Source organism: Podarcis tiliguerta, assembly GCF_965153285.1.
Source record: "Podarcis tiliguerta genome assembly, chromosome: 5".
Lineage (NCBI taxonomy): Eukaryota > Metazoa > Chordata > Lepidosauria > Squamata > Lacertidae > Podarcis > Podarcis tiliguerta.
The window spans coordinates 6,446,469-6,460,710 of record NC_139538.1 but is presented as its reverse complement, the minus strand read 5'-3'; the positions used below and the strand labels follow the sequence as shown (position 1 = coordinate 6,460,710).

General features: G+C 38.1%; 2 protein-coding genes and 2 long non-coding RNA genes across 11 annotated transcripts in view; 3 read left to right on the top strand and 1 right to left on the bottom strand.

Annotated features, from left to right (window-relative positions):
* Positions 1-14,242, bottom strand: part of LOC310678493 — a 157,294-nt gene that overhangs the window by 67,317 nt on the left and 75,735 nt on the right. The gene's annotated exons all lie outside the window — the stretch shown is intronic.
* LOC310678313 (cytochrome P450 2J2-like) overlaps positions 1-14,242 on the top strand; it is a 159,981-nt gene that overhangs the window by 134,814 nt on the left and 10,925 nt on the right. The window lies entirely within an intron of this gene.
* On the top strand, positions 1,003-12,246 carry LOC310678456 (cytochrome P450 2J5-like). The gene is made up of 5 exons (XM_083442445.1): positions 1,003-1,267; positions 2,795-2,957; positions 6,616-6,765; positions 6,968-7,128; positions 12,091-12,246. Exons 1-5 carry the CDS (start codon positions 1,100-1,102, stop codon positions 12,094-12,096), a joined length of 648 nt encoding a protein of 215 aa, XP_083298571.1. The 5' UTR covers positions 1,003-1,099; the 3' UTR covers positions 12,097-12,246.
* LOC310678522 lies at positions 3,938-6,253 on the top strand. The gene is made up of 2 exons (XR_014511810.1): positions 3,938-5,018; positions 5,659-6,253. It is a non-coding gene; the product is annotated as an uncharacterized lncRNA (long non-coding RNA).

Below are 14,242 nucleotides of genomic sequence, written 5' to 3'. Positions count from 1 at the left end.
AATAGTCATCATTAGTACAATCTCTGTTTCTCATTGGAACATAATGAACCATGAGTCAGGCACATATGTTATGGCCACAAGTCCATATGCCAGGGATCATTGAGGGTTTTGAGGCATGATGGCATGCACTGGCTGAACACCAAGGAATGGTGGGAGGTACGACCTGGGGAATTTCCAAGGGATGAAGATAATAATAATAATAATTTATTTATATCCCGCCCTCCCCAGCCGAAGCCGGGCTCAGGGCGGCTAACAACAATAAAACAGTACAAAAGTACAGCACAAACAACACTCTAAAATCATTCATTATAAAATTAATTAATTCAAGCCACTGGCAACCATTGGGCCAGAGCTCTGCGAAGATAGAAACCTTGACAAATAAAGAAGATTCAGAATCTTTGTGTAAATCAGGAATAAAGGGAGAACAAATGTTTATAAGGAGTGAAATTATTCAGGGGTGTCACTTCAAGCAGTGAATCACCAACTTTTTAAAGCCAATGAGCACATTTGGAATTTTGAATAAGGAGGGAATATATGAATTAGTTAATTTAGTGTGGTGGGAATTTAGTGTGGTGGGAACCATGCATTTGAGTTGGTCCCCACTCTCCCAGATGAGCCCCCTCCAAGAGAGAGAGAGAGAGAGAGAGAGAGAGAGAGAGAGAATCAAATAGGAATCAGAAAGAGAGAATGTACACATGCACACTTTGCTTTTCCTAAGGGTCTGGGTTTCATATTCATTTTTTATTTAATAAACATTTGGTACAAAATTCTTTCCCAAATATTTGTGTCACAAAATTGGTCTTAAGATAGCTTGGATTCTAATTACAATTTATATACATCAAGCACCCTCTCATTTACGTGACCCATATAAGACTGATTATAGTGTTCAATTGTATTACATGACTTGTAGTCACGTTCCAAGGCTACTTGCAAATGGTGTCACACCCCTTTTTGCTTATTTGTTTTCAATAACTGAGCATATAAAAACGGAGAGTACTGCTGATGTCTTTGAGGAAAGCAAAAACTCCTTAGAGAAAGAGAGTTGAACCTGACCAGGCAACCTAGAAAGAATTAAGGAGAAAGAGACAACAAGAGAAGGATGGAGATACGGGCACTTTTGATTGCTCTGCTGGTGGCTCTTCTGATTCTGCACTACCTGAAACTGCTCTGGTCAAACAGGCATTATCCTCCAGGTCCCCTCCAGCTTCCTCTCATTGGAGCCATATGGAGGTTTGGATTGAAGATTCATGAAAATACTGTCGTTCAGGTACTTATTGCTTAGTAATAACTCAGTCTGATGTCAGCAATTATCTATTTGCCCCAACAATTGATATTTAAACTTAAATAATAGCATGGGTTAAAATGGTAAATGCCATAAGCCTCTGTTGTCAGAAACTGTAAGCAATACAAATAATAGTAATAATATAAAGGATATTATTATTAATACTGAAAAGCACAAAACCATAAAAAAAATTAAAATGTGCATTAAAAACTACTGATCAAAAATATTTATTGTATACTGTTAAACTGAGGAAGGAGGAGAGAACACCCTCAAAGGAAGAATGCTTTATGAAAATCTTGGAATATGCAGAGATGGCAAAAATTGATAAAAGATACTGATCTAGAATCTTTTAAAGGAGATTGAAAAACCTTAACGGTCTATATAAAAAGTTATTTCCCATATGCAAAGACCACAGCGGGGTTTGAAGTGTAAGAAAACAGCAGAATATATTAAGAAACATGTTAGAGAGGATGCAATTAGATAAGATGGAACTTTAAAATGCAATTGTATGTAATTTGAGTTATAAACATTGATATTGAGTGAGTGGGAAATCACTTGTTTTGTTGAATTGGAATATAATTGTTGAGTAACAAATGTAACTTTCTATATGGAAAAAAAGAATAAAATATCATTACAAAAAAAGGACTGACCACATAGGTCCTCAGCATTCATTCATGACAGCCTCTCAACAGGTACTAACCTGCATTTGCTATTCAATTTCTGAAGCCTGGGGACATTTTCATCGTGTTTACTCCAACTAGAAGCACTTGTAAAAAAACAATTTAAATACCACCTTCTTAATGGTTCTCTGCAGTAAACTAGGGTTTCCATATTTTAGGAAACCAAAAAAATTGTGGAACTTTTTCCATTGTGTTGCTATACATCCGGGTGTTACCTGACATTTTGCCTGAAACCTGACCCAGTGCTCTAGCCCAGCCTATGGCAACCTGTTACCCACCAGGTGTTTTCGACTATGATGCCCATCTGCCCCAACGACCATGGCCAACAGTCAACAATGATGGGAGTTGCAGTTCAAAAGCATCTGGTGCGCTACAGTTTCCACATCCCTGCACACAAAATAATTGTGACAAGATCCTTTTCTGGTACAGGAGGGCTAGTCACTACGAAGTGCCTCTGCTGCTCTGATCCTAGGCCGAGGCAACATAGACGGCAGAGAGTAAAATAAATAAATAAATAAATAATAGAATTGTATTTATATCCCACCCTACCCAGCCGAAGCCAGGCTCAGAGCAGCTAGCAACAATAAAAGCAACACAGCATTCTAAAATCAATTCATTCTAAGATCAATTCAAAATCTAATTAATGGCAACGATTGGGCTAGAGTTCTGTGAGGGTTGAAATGGAGGGAGGGAGGGGGGAGGAGCGGGGGAGAGATGATAGGAAGAGAAGCTGCAGAGGTGAGGGAGACTGAAACTCTCGTATTAAGTTGAAATATCCAACTGTGTTTTTTGAATCCAACATTCCTCTCCTTTCTTTTGACCCAAATGGTAGCTGGGAAAGCAATATGGAAATATTTTCACCCTATGGATAGGACATCTACCCATTGTAGTACTGTCTGGATTCCAAGTAGTGAAAGAAGCGCTCATTGACCACTCTGAAGAATTAGACGAGCGACCAGAGACTCCTTTCCTTAGGGCTATTGGAAAAGGAAAGGGTAAGTAGTGAAGAATAAGAATTTCTACTGGTATTTTCCCAAGAGAAAACATTTAAAGGGCTGTCCAGAACAAAGGTTCTCTGTTATTGTTGCACTGCAGGAAATGGGTTACCTAGGAGCGAACAGCTAGGGGCTGAGGTCTCTTCAGTGCCCCTCTAAAATATGTGAAGGGGCCTGGCTCCGCCAAAGTTCATGGCAATTGCCATTCTAATGGTGGGCGTGAGCCACATCATGTAACTGATCATGAGAGGTGGGACTCACTTGCCCCCTTTGAGGCGTTCTCAAAGTAAAGGAAGGATTGAACTCTGATTAATAAGAATACACACAGAGGCTTGAACCAGCAAGATTCTGGGAAGGGTGCGCATAATAATCTCTCCATGCCTCCACTCCTCGGCCCAGGTCATTTTATTCACAAAAGAACTTTTACAGAGTGTTTGTAAGAACCAATCATATTTCTTCTGAACATTTCAACAAACCCCACGTGGGGAAAAGTTAAACTACCAAAACTAAATAAGCACACAGAACTATAAAGGAGTACATTTGCCAACCCCGGGAGGTGATAAACAAGCAATATAGGTACATGATAAGAAGGATGGCCAGGAGGACAGCGATCATTATCACTTTCATGTTAAACCTGTTTCCTGGCCCTAAGATTAACATCCTAAGATTAATGTATCAGAAAAGCTACATCAAAGAAGTTTGCCCACTGTCTTTGATGACCCAGGAGCCTGCCTGTCTAAGCAACTGGGCTATGTATGTGACTTTGTGAAGAGAGAGAAATGGGCAGTAGAGAAACAGTAGAGGAAATGGCCAGAGATGCAGGCGGTTGTGGGATTTGATCAGAAATTATTGTCAATGTATCAAACCCAGTCAACACAATGCATTCATTGTGGACACAATGGCTTGATGCATATTTTATAATTCCTCATAGTAATCCCACCTGACCCCACACTCTGGATATTTGCACTCCTACACCCTTCCTGATATTTTATTCAAGTTGGCACCCTGATGGATTGCAACTAGCAAGATTCAACTGCAGGTAGAAGTTTGTTGCCTGTTGTAATGCATTTACTATTCTGGCCGGATGAAGAGCTCGAACACTGAGTTCTTTCTGCTGAAGGTCTTGACGCCTACATCAGATTGGTACCTTGCCAAGGCACAGGTTAAAAGAAGTGGCAATTCCATAAGAGGGAAAGATACTCATATTAAATACCAGATGGCTTTCGGAGACTGGTGCCTGCATTGGCTGGATGAGGTGCTGGGCTGGATGAGGGCCAATAAAGTGATTCTGTATCCTGTTAAGATGGAGATATGGTGGGTGGAGTCTAGAAAATTGTTCAGTTTACTGCTATGGATGGGGTTGAACTCCCCCTAAGAGAACAGGTCCATAGACTAGGGGTGCTCCTGGATAAATCTTGGCTGCTAGATGCCCAGTGACCTTAATGCCTTCTACCAGCTTCAGCCAGCAAGGCAGCTTTTGCTAGTAAAATAGCGAAAGTAGTTTCTGGATCAGGATAGCCTAACTACTGTCATCCATGTGCTGGTTATCTCTAGGCTGGATTACACAATGTGCTGCATTTGAGGCTGCCCTTGAAGCAGCGTCTGGCAAAAAATGCAGTGGCTTGACTGCTCATGGGGGCAGGATATAGCCAGCATGTTATGCCACTGGCTGACAATTAGCTAAGTTCTAGGTGCTGGTTGAACAAAGAGCCTATAAAACTTGAGATCAATATATCCCTTCCAAGAAGCTTTTCTGTTGAAATCTTTCTCAGTTTTGCTTCTTTTCAGCCCTCGGTTCCTCTGGGAGGATGAGTGGGATATGATTGTACTAATAAATACAGTCAAACCTCAGATCTCGAATGCCTCCATTTTGGAACTTTTCGGCTTCCAAACGTCAAAAACCTTGGAAGTAAATGCTCATTTCTTTTTAATGTTTTTTTGGTAGCCGAATTCGGTAAGCCGAATTTGGTAGTCTAACGCAGCCTCCACTTGAGTGCAGGAAGGTCCTGCAACCAATCGGAAGCCACCACTCGGTTAAACGGATTACATTCAACAACACAGGTTTGACAATTACAATAATAATAATATGGTATTGGCCCAAATATAAACCGCACCCACCATTGATGCACTACAGTCTTGTCAAGAATATGGTGCAGAATGCACCCTCAATAAAAGCCCCGTCTGGCGGGACCAGTAGAAGTAGTAACTGGTTGACATCACACATTATATCCTTAAAAACAGTGTGGCAAAATTGGCTGAATTGAGTTTGTTTGTTTGTTTGTTTGTTGAAGCTTTTCAGCATACTAACTAATCTAAATAAATAACAAAAACAAAAAAGGAAGAGAGAGAGACAGAGGATTGCCAAGCCCTCTCTCAAAGGTATGTCTTAACTCTTGTCTCACACAGAAGGGAGTGGACCCTCCCAGCTCTCACCTGGGTGCTTCCCTTTCTTCCGCCAGTCTCCCACCCTGGGAGATCTTTCCTTCTCTGCCTCTCACACAGGCCAGCTATCACCTTCATGTGTGTACCCTCATTAACCCAGGGCAGAGGACATCGCAAAACAAAACAAAACATAAGCAAAAGCAAAATAGCTAAAAGAAGACGAAAATAATAATTAAAACGTGAAGAGTGAAAGAGAGAAATAAATAAAGACAACTTCTGATTCTTCGTCTGTAAATTATATTTATTCATAATATTTTAGGTGTTTATTCCAGTGTGATATCCAACTGTTTCCCAGGATAATATCCAGCTGTTCCTTGTTCTGCTAGGTGAACATCGTCAGCCCCAGACATGGCTAAGTGTCAAGAATAGTCCTCTTCCAAATTTTGTATGATGACTTTATCTCTCTCCCCCCCCCCATTCCGACCATTACTCCATGTTTAAAAACAATAAATCATTCATTTTTATTTAAACACGAAACTTTCCGCTATAGTCATATATTTAAAAAATAATCTGTTATGTACTGAGTTGAATAGGATCCAAAATGCAGCAGTCTGATTGGTCCTAGAACAATAGGATCCAAAATGCAGCAGTCTGATTGGTCCTAGAACAATAGGATCCAAAATGCAGCAGTCTGATTGGTCCTAGAATAATGCAGCAGTATGACTGGTCCTCAGGAGCCACCCAATCCAGCTCCAGGTGGAAGTGAATCCACAACCTGATTGGCCTACAGGAGAATCCCGGAATTAGCCAATCACGTGCAGCCCATTGTGTAAATAATGTATATAAAGCAGATATTTTGGGGGAACTTTCATTCCTCCTCACCACTATGAGCTGAATAAAGGGCATGAAATCCACTCTCAATTCCGAGTATATTTCATAATCTATAGTTATTTACTTGTTGTATATTCATTATTTTACACCCATTTTGATTTTTTGCGATCCCATTTCCTGTAGGAAAATTTAGCAAGGGGGGGGAAAAGAACTTCCGTTTCCACCACTTCCAATTTTCCCAATAGTGTCACTAGAAGCTTGATGGAATTTCCCTCTAAATTCCATCCAATTTGTACCCAGAATCCTTTCTACATCATCTTGTAATTCTTTGTTGTAGAGAGACTAAGCAGCTCTTACATGCAAAGGCATGAATCACTGTTTGTTCTGAGATGGCAACTTTTTACATTGATATCTGTAAATAATAATTTCTCATTGCTTTGCCAAGGTATTGTATTATCAAATGGTCACACCTGGAAGCAACAGAGACGCTTTGGTGTAGTTACTATGCGGAAGCTGGGACTGGGGAAGAAAGGCATGGAGCAGCAAATAGCAGAGGAGGCCCATCAGCTCGTGGAGGTTTTTGCACGTTCAAAGGGTATGTGATGCTAAGTGATGGTGCTGAGCTGGCGTATGAAGATTTATTTGTGTACTACTTCTGTCCATTTTAGGAAGAAATGTGATATGTTTTTCTTGGTTCCTAAAGGATATCCCAGCAGTTTCTCTTGGCCACCATGAAATCCCACTCTCAGTATGAATAGGAGCAGCTGAACTAACATTAGTATAATTTTATTTTGCAGGACAGCCACTTGATCCCTCCATGCCCATCACTAATTCAGTCTCCAACGTGATATGTGCTGTGGCTTTTGGGCACCGGTTTGCTCTTGAGGATGAACAGTTCCAGAAGCTGATAGAAGCCATGGAGTCTGCCCTAACATTTATAGGAAGCTTCGTTCATGCTGTGAGTAGTCATTTTCATATATATACACACATGTACACACATATATACACACACACATTTTTATTGATTTTTTTAACATATTAGTTTCAACAGTCATACAACATATCTTCTCACCTCCTACAATCTTGTATACTTCCGTCAATACCTCTAATGATTTTACATTCTTTATCACTTCTTCTGCATTTCTTAATTTCTATATTTCTTACATTTAATTGTCCTGAACTATATTTCTCTTCATAAGCTTTCTTGCAGTATTTCAAATAATCCACTTTGCAAAACTTCTTGCAGTCCTACTAGCGTAATCTGTTCATCACAATTACATTTACTCCACTCTTCTAAGAATCTCTGATCCTGCACGTTCTGAAGCCTTCCTGTAAATTTATCTAATTCTGCATAGTCCATAACTTCATCTTCTATTCTTCTTTCGTCGGTAGTTCTTCTTGCATCCATTTTTGTGCCAATAATATTCTTGCTGCTGTCACTGAATATAAAAACAATTTACAATCCTGTCTATTTATATCATCTCCTACAATGCCAAGTAAAAATGCTTCTGGTTTCCTAATAAATGTATATTTCAACATCTTTTTCATCTCATTATATATCATTTCCTGGAAGTTTTTCACTTTTTTACATTCCCACCATATGTGATAAAAAGTTCCTTCCTTTTCTTTACATTTCCAACATTTATTACTTACTTTATACATTTTACCTAATTTTACAGGGGTAATATACCACCTAAACATCATTTTCATCACATTTTCTTTTAAAGCATTGCATGCAGTAAATTTCAACCCTTCTTTCCATAGTTTTTCCCAATCTTTCAATTATATATTATATTCAAAGTCTTTGGCCCAATGTATCATAACCGAATTTAGCTCCTCGTCTTTCAAGCGCCATTCAAGCAGCAATTTATGTGTTTTAGACAAAATTTTATACTTATTTTTCAATACCTCTGTTTTAAATTTTGATTTATTATCATCAAATACTTTTCCCCGAAAATCCTGTTTAAACATTTCATTAACTTGGCAGTAGTGCAGCCAATCATTCACATATCCTTTAACCTCTTCATAAAGTTTCATTTTCCATTTACTTCCTTTTGTATTAACTTTTCACATGTAACCTGATTTTTACTCATAGTTATCTTTTTCACACTCATTGCTTCTAATGGAGACAACCACTGCGGTGTTTTACGTTCTAATAGGTTTTTATACCTATCCCATATTTTGAATAGAGATCTTCGGAATATATGGTTTCCAAATCCTTTATGGACTTTGTCTTATTATACCATAAATACGCGTGCTAACCAAATCTATTATCATAACCTTCCAAATCCAACAAATCTGTATTTTCTAACAACATCCATTCCTTTAACCAACAGAGGCAAGATGCTTCATAGTACAGTTTCAAGTCTGGCATGGTGAAACCCCCTCTTTCTTTAACATCTGTTAACAACTTATATTGAATTCTTGGTTTCTTCCCCTGCCAGATATATCTTGAAACCGCCTTTTGCCACTCTTAAAAAATTGATGCCCCCTTGATTACTGGAATTGATTGAAACGAAAATAACATCTTTGGTAGCACATTCATTTTAATAGCAGAAATCCTTCCCCAAAATGATAATTTCATCCTTCCCCATACTTCCAGATCTTTTTTATTCCATTCTGAAAAAGGTCTATATTCTTTGATGTTAACCAAATTCCTAAATATTTAACCTTTTTAACAGCTTCTATACCAGTTTGTTGCTGCAACATATCCACCAAGTCCTGTTTCATATTTTTAACTATGATTTTAGTTTTCTTTTTGTTCAGTTTAAAACCTGCTACATGCCTGAATTGTTCTATCTCTTCTAATACTTCCTTGGCACTAGTTATTGGTTCTTCTATTGTTAGTACCAAGTCATTTGCAAAGGCTTTCACTTTATCCTCCTTCTGACTGACTGAAATTCCTTTTATTTTTTCATTTCTCCTTATTGTCCTTAGAAAGACTTCCAGTACCAATACTGGTAGAAAGCCTGCTTGATCCTCATGTATTATTTCATTCAATACTTTTTTCAATATTTTTGCCAATATACTAGCAAACGATTTATAATCATTGTTTAACAATGAAATCGGCCTATATTTCTTTACTTGTGTTAAGTCCAAATCCTGTTTTGGTATTAATGTAATATATGCACCTTTCCACGTTTCTGGAAGTTCTCCTTTTTTAATATATTATTCATCACTTCTTTTAATGGTACAAGTAGGGTGTACTCCATTTCTTTATCATATTTTGCTGTAAACCCATCCGGTCCTGGTGTCTTTCCACTTTTCAATTCTTTTATTGTGTCTTTTATTTCTTCTATTTCAATTAGTTCATTCAGTTTGTCTTTCTTTTCTGTTGGAATTTGTTGCATCCCTTTTTGTTTTAAGAATTCTTCTATCCTCTTTACATCTTCCTTCCCAGCTGTTTTATACAATTGTCTATAAAAGTTCACAAATCCTTTCCTAATTTCTTTTGGATTTTCTATTTCTTTTCCTTCTATAGTAATTTTATTTATTGTATTCTGTTCTTTTCTTTTTTTGATCTGCCAAGCCAACCATTTTCCTGATGTGTTAGCATGTTCAAAGTTTTTTTGTCTCATTCTTTTTATATTCCATTCTACTTCTTGATTTATTATCATTGCAAACTGACTTTGTAACATTTTAATATTTTGATTTATTTTAGCATCATTTGGTTTTTTGATTAATTTCTTCCCATTTTCCATAATCTGATTTAATATTTCTTTCTTTCCTTTTTCTCTAAATTTATTTCGGATGATGTTTTGTTGTATAAAGAAACTTTGCATCACTGCTTTGCTGGCATCCCACACTACATTCATTTTGGTTTCTTTATTACAGTTATTCAGAAAATATTCTGTTAACATCTTCTGTGCTTTCTCATTTATTTTTTGATCATCCAATACATTTTCATTTAGTCTCCACTGAAAAGTCTTTTCTTCTTTTTCTTTTATCTTACACTTTATTGCATTATGATCCAAAAGTGTCTTTGGTTGTATTTTAATTTTTGTAACTCTTGGTGTTAGTTCGATGGTTATCCATACATAATCGATTCTTGACATTGATTGGTTTCTGAAAAATAAGTAAATTGTTTTTCTAATGGATGTCTCAGTCTCCAAACATCTACCAAATTGCAATTCTCGATCATAGAGAAAAATGTCTTTCAATTTTTCTCTTCTCCTTGATCTATCCATTTCCACTAAGACCACTCCATTCATGTATCCCATTATTTAATCTTTTGGTCCACAAATTCAAATAGATTTCTTCCAAATATTTGTAAAATTCAGTCTTACTACCATTTGGTGCGTAAACTCTAACAATTATCAGTTTCTCACCTTGCCACCTGACTTGTTCCGCTATTATCCTGCCTTCTTCATCTTTGAAGAATTGCTGAGCTTCAAATTTACTTTTTATATACAAAACCACTCCCCTCTTCTTGCTCTTGTCTAAATTCATTTTCCAGTTTTTTATTAATCAGTACTCTTCTATGTTTCCTAGCCACATGTGTCTCTTGTAAACAAATATCCAAATTTTTTTCTTTAGGGAATGTTCAATTTTGTTCCTTTTCTTTTTGTCATTTATGCCATTAACAATCCAAGTCCATAATTTCATTGCCATTTTAAGTTCTCTTTAAAAGTGAAAGAATAAAAGTCTTTAAACTTTTCTTCCTCCTCCTTCTTCTTCCTTCAATACAATACTCCTTCAATACTTAACCGTTATGCAATTTCCATTGTTAATTTCTCCAAGATGTTTTCTCCTTGTACTCCTGGGACTGATATAAACCTCAAGTTCTTTGCCTCAGTTCTCTTTCAGTTCTCTTTGCCTCAGTTCTTTCATAGCAATCACATCCCAAAGTTCTTCCTGAGTATTATTAATTTCTGAAAATTCTCCTTTGACTTTTTCTTCCTCCTTTTTCATATCTGTTACTTCCTGTTTTGTTCGCTTCATTCCTTCTTCTAAACTCTGTGTTCTTTTAGTTATCTCCCTCATCTGACCTTTCAATTCATTGACAGTCATATCAAAATTTTTATCCATCTATTCCAATCTAGTCTCCATTTTTTTCACTTTGTTTGATGTCTTTTTTAATTTCTGCAAACATTCTAAAATATCTCCTATATATTCACTTTCTTGTTTCGATCCCCTCCTCTCCAGTGGTGTTCCCCCTTCTCCAACATTTTTCTGTGTCTTCTCCTTTGTACTTCTATTATTTTAGATGTTATTTTATTCCTCACCACTAGATGTCACCCACCAATACAAAGAATGGACACCAATTATATCCTTTCTGACTCTTTTTTGGCCAATGCAATGTAGCAGGTAAACAACAACGAGAGAGAGAAAATTATAATCCACAGATATATGCAATTTTTAATAAAAAAGTAATAACAAAAGTAACAAAATTTTATTCTTCTGCCACTTGTTTGGCCAATCCACCAGTTTTAAAGCAGGGAAATTATAATCCATTTAGATCCAAATAATAAAATGATGAAACAGGAAAAACAATAAATAGTTCTTCTGCCACTTGCTTAGCCAATCCACTGTAAAGTTTTACGACTGAAATACAGCAACAGGGTTGCCAAACATAAATAGAGGAAGGAAAGAGTACCAAAACAAAAATAACTTAGTCCAGTTCGCACAACAACCAGTGCATAAAAAATAAAAATAACCAGGAGAGAAGAAGAGTATCAATAATATATATACAAAAGAAAACCCAAGTCCGTCACCACAAAAAAAGGAAAAAGGAGTTAAAACCCTCTCAGTCCCACAATCCAATCTCAGATTGTCACAAAAAGTAAAAAAAAATAGAAGACAGGAAACTGGGGTGGGGGGGGGGGTGGGTAAAGTAATCCTCTTTCTCCTCTCTGCTCTTCTCCAACAAAATAAGATAAAATGAAAATTACCATTAAAAATATATCTCTCTTTTGTTCAGGCTTAGCAGTGCCCCAGAAATGCTGCTGTCTGGCACACAAATAGAAACTTAAAAGTTAAAAAAAGAGGCTTCTTAATTATAATTACACAGTTTCCCAAAAGCAAAAGTAGTTTCTCCTCCTGCCGCTCAGAGATCCTCAGACAGACAAACCACCCCCATGGTAAGGGTTTTCTACCCCATTATTATTATTATTATATATAGTCTTACAAAAGTGGTGGCTGTGCTCGCTTATGCTGCCCCGCTCTGGGCCGTGTTGACAGATCTTGCTCCCCTTGAGACTCTGCAAAACCAATTCCTACGTCGGCTCCTAATGCTCCCTTCGTGCGTTAGCAACGCAGCCATGCGACTAGAATTGAAGATCGCATCCTTAGAAACTTGCCTGTGGAAGCAAGTCTTCAATTACTGGTTATCATTGTGGCATAGATTACCAAACCATTACCTTGTCCAATGCCTATGGCGAGATGAATTCTCTAGCCTTTGGTCTAGTAGAATTCATGCCAAACTCTTGAGTTATGGAATCTCTCCCTCAGATTCCCTAAAATTAGATCAAATCACAGCTCAAAGACTGATCCGCCAAAGACTGGATGACATCGACTTCCAGCGAAATTATATGCTGGGGGAAGGTGTTTGTTCGCCTCAGAGCATTGGTATTACTTTAACTTACTGCGTCCCATCATACCTCTCCTCCCTTTCGACTGTTGCCCATAGACTGGCCTTCACCAAAGCGTGGTTTAACGTTTTTCCCTCCAATGTCCTGAGACATAGATTCTCAAAGGGCCAAGTCCCCGCCATGTGCGAATGTGATAAGGTGATGCCGGAGTCGCTCCAGCACATTATGTTCTCTTGCCCCTTGTTTAATGTGCTACGGGCAAATTTGCTGGGATCAATCATACAGAAACTAGTGGGTACCCCTCCAACATTCCACCTTGCCCAAATCTTGCAGGATAAGGATACCCATACGACCCTGAAAGTGGCTAGGTTCCTGGCCGCGGTCCTTACCCAAAAGCGACGCCAAGGAGCACTACAAGCTAATTAAGGTGTAGGATGCCATTCCATCTTACAGTATTTTATTGTTATAGTGGCGTTTTAGCGGCTGTTTATTTCTTCTTCTTTTTTTTCCCCCTCTCTTTTTTTCTTTCCCCACGTGCACAAGCTGTTATTTATGTTTTTCCTGTATGGGCCCATGGCCGTAATAAACTTGATGATGATGATATATATAGTCTTAAGTTAAGAAAAGTGTTTATATAAATTTAAAAAGCTCCACTGTAGGAAGAGTCGCTGCTTTGTTGTTCCATAGGAACTTCCTGCATATAAGTTGAATCCCAGTCTGGGCTGACCTCCTTTTTTCCGCCCCTCTGCTTCTGAATCGCTCTAATTCTTTTAATTTTTATCTTCTTTTCACCAATTAAATCCAGATTTTTAATTTTTTAAGAATCGAACGCTGTGCTGGGTAAGCTTGAGGCTGCGCTTCTCGAGAGTAGAAAATGGCATCCCGCGCCAGCATCTTGATCTTGCCGATCTTTCTGCTCCCAAAGGGAGCATTTCAGGCAGCGGAGAGACCGCTTCTCGGCTTGCTGGGAACCTGCCTTCTGAGGTTTTTGGGAGCTTGCGGAGCCCTTGCAATACCCCTTTTCCCCCCTCTGAAAAGCTGGATTCTCCCCTAAGGGCTGAATCCCGCTTGCTCCCGGCTTCGTGACCAACTGGAAGTCCCATGAGTAGTCATTTTCGTTCCTACTAAGCCAAACAGGTGTCCCTTAATACCACAAATCAGGGGCTTAATACCACAAATCAGTATTTTGGAATCCATTATGATAGAGGATAGAAGGTTGGAGAAGTGAGGTCAGGTTTAAATTGATCTGAGATAAAGACCACTTACAATCTCACAGCCTGAGCAATTTCTCATGATTATCATTGAGATAAAAAACATGAGTAAGAAAACTTTGTCCACCACTGGCGACTCTTTGGAAGAAAGTTGGTTAAAAATGGAACAATGACCTTCAGAATAGGTCATCAAGAGCCCACCAAGGTGAAGAGAGGGGAACCAAATAATCTTCTCAAGAAGGGAATTACTTAGTTTTGTTGCCATCATGGAAAACTAAATGTGTCTACTCTCTGCCCACTTAGCAGTGTCAATGATGATGGTGTCCAGGGT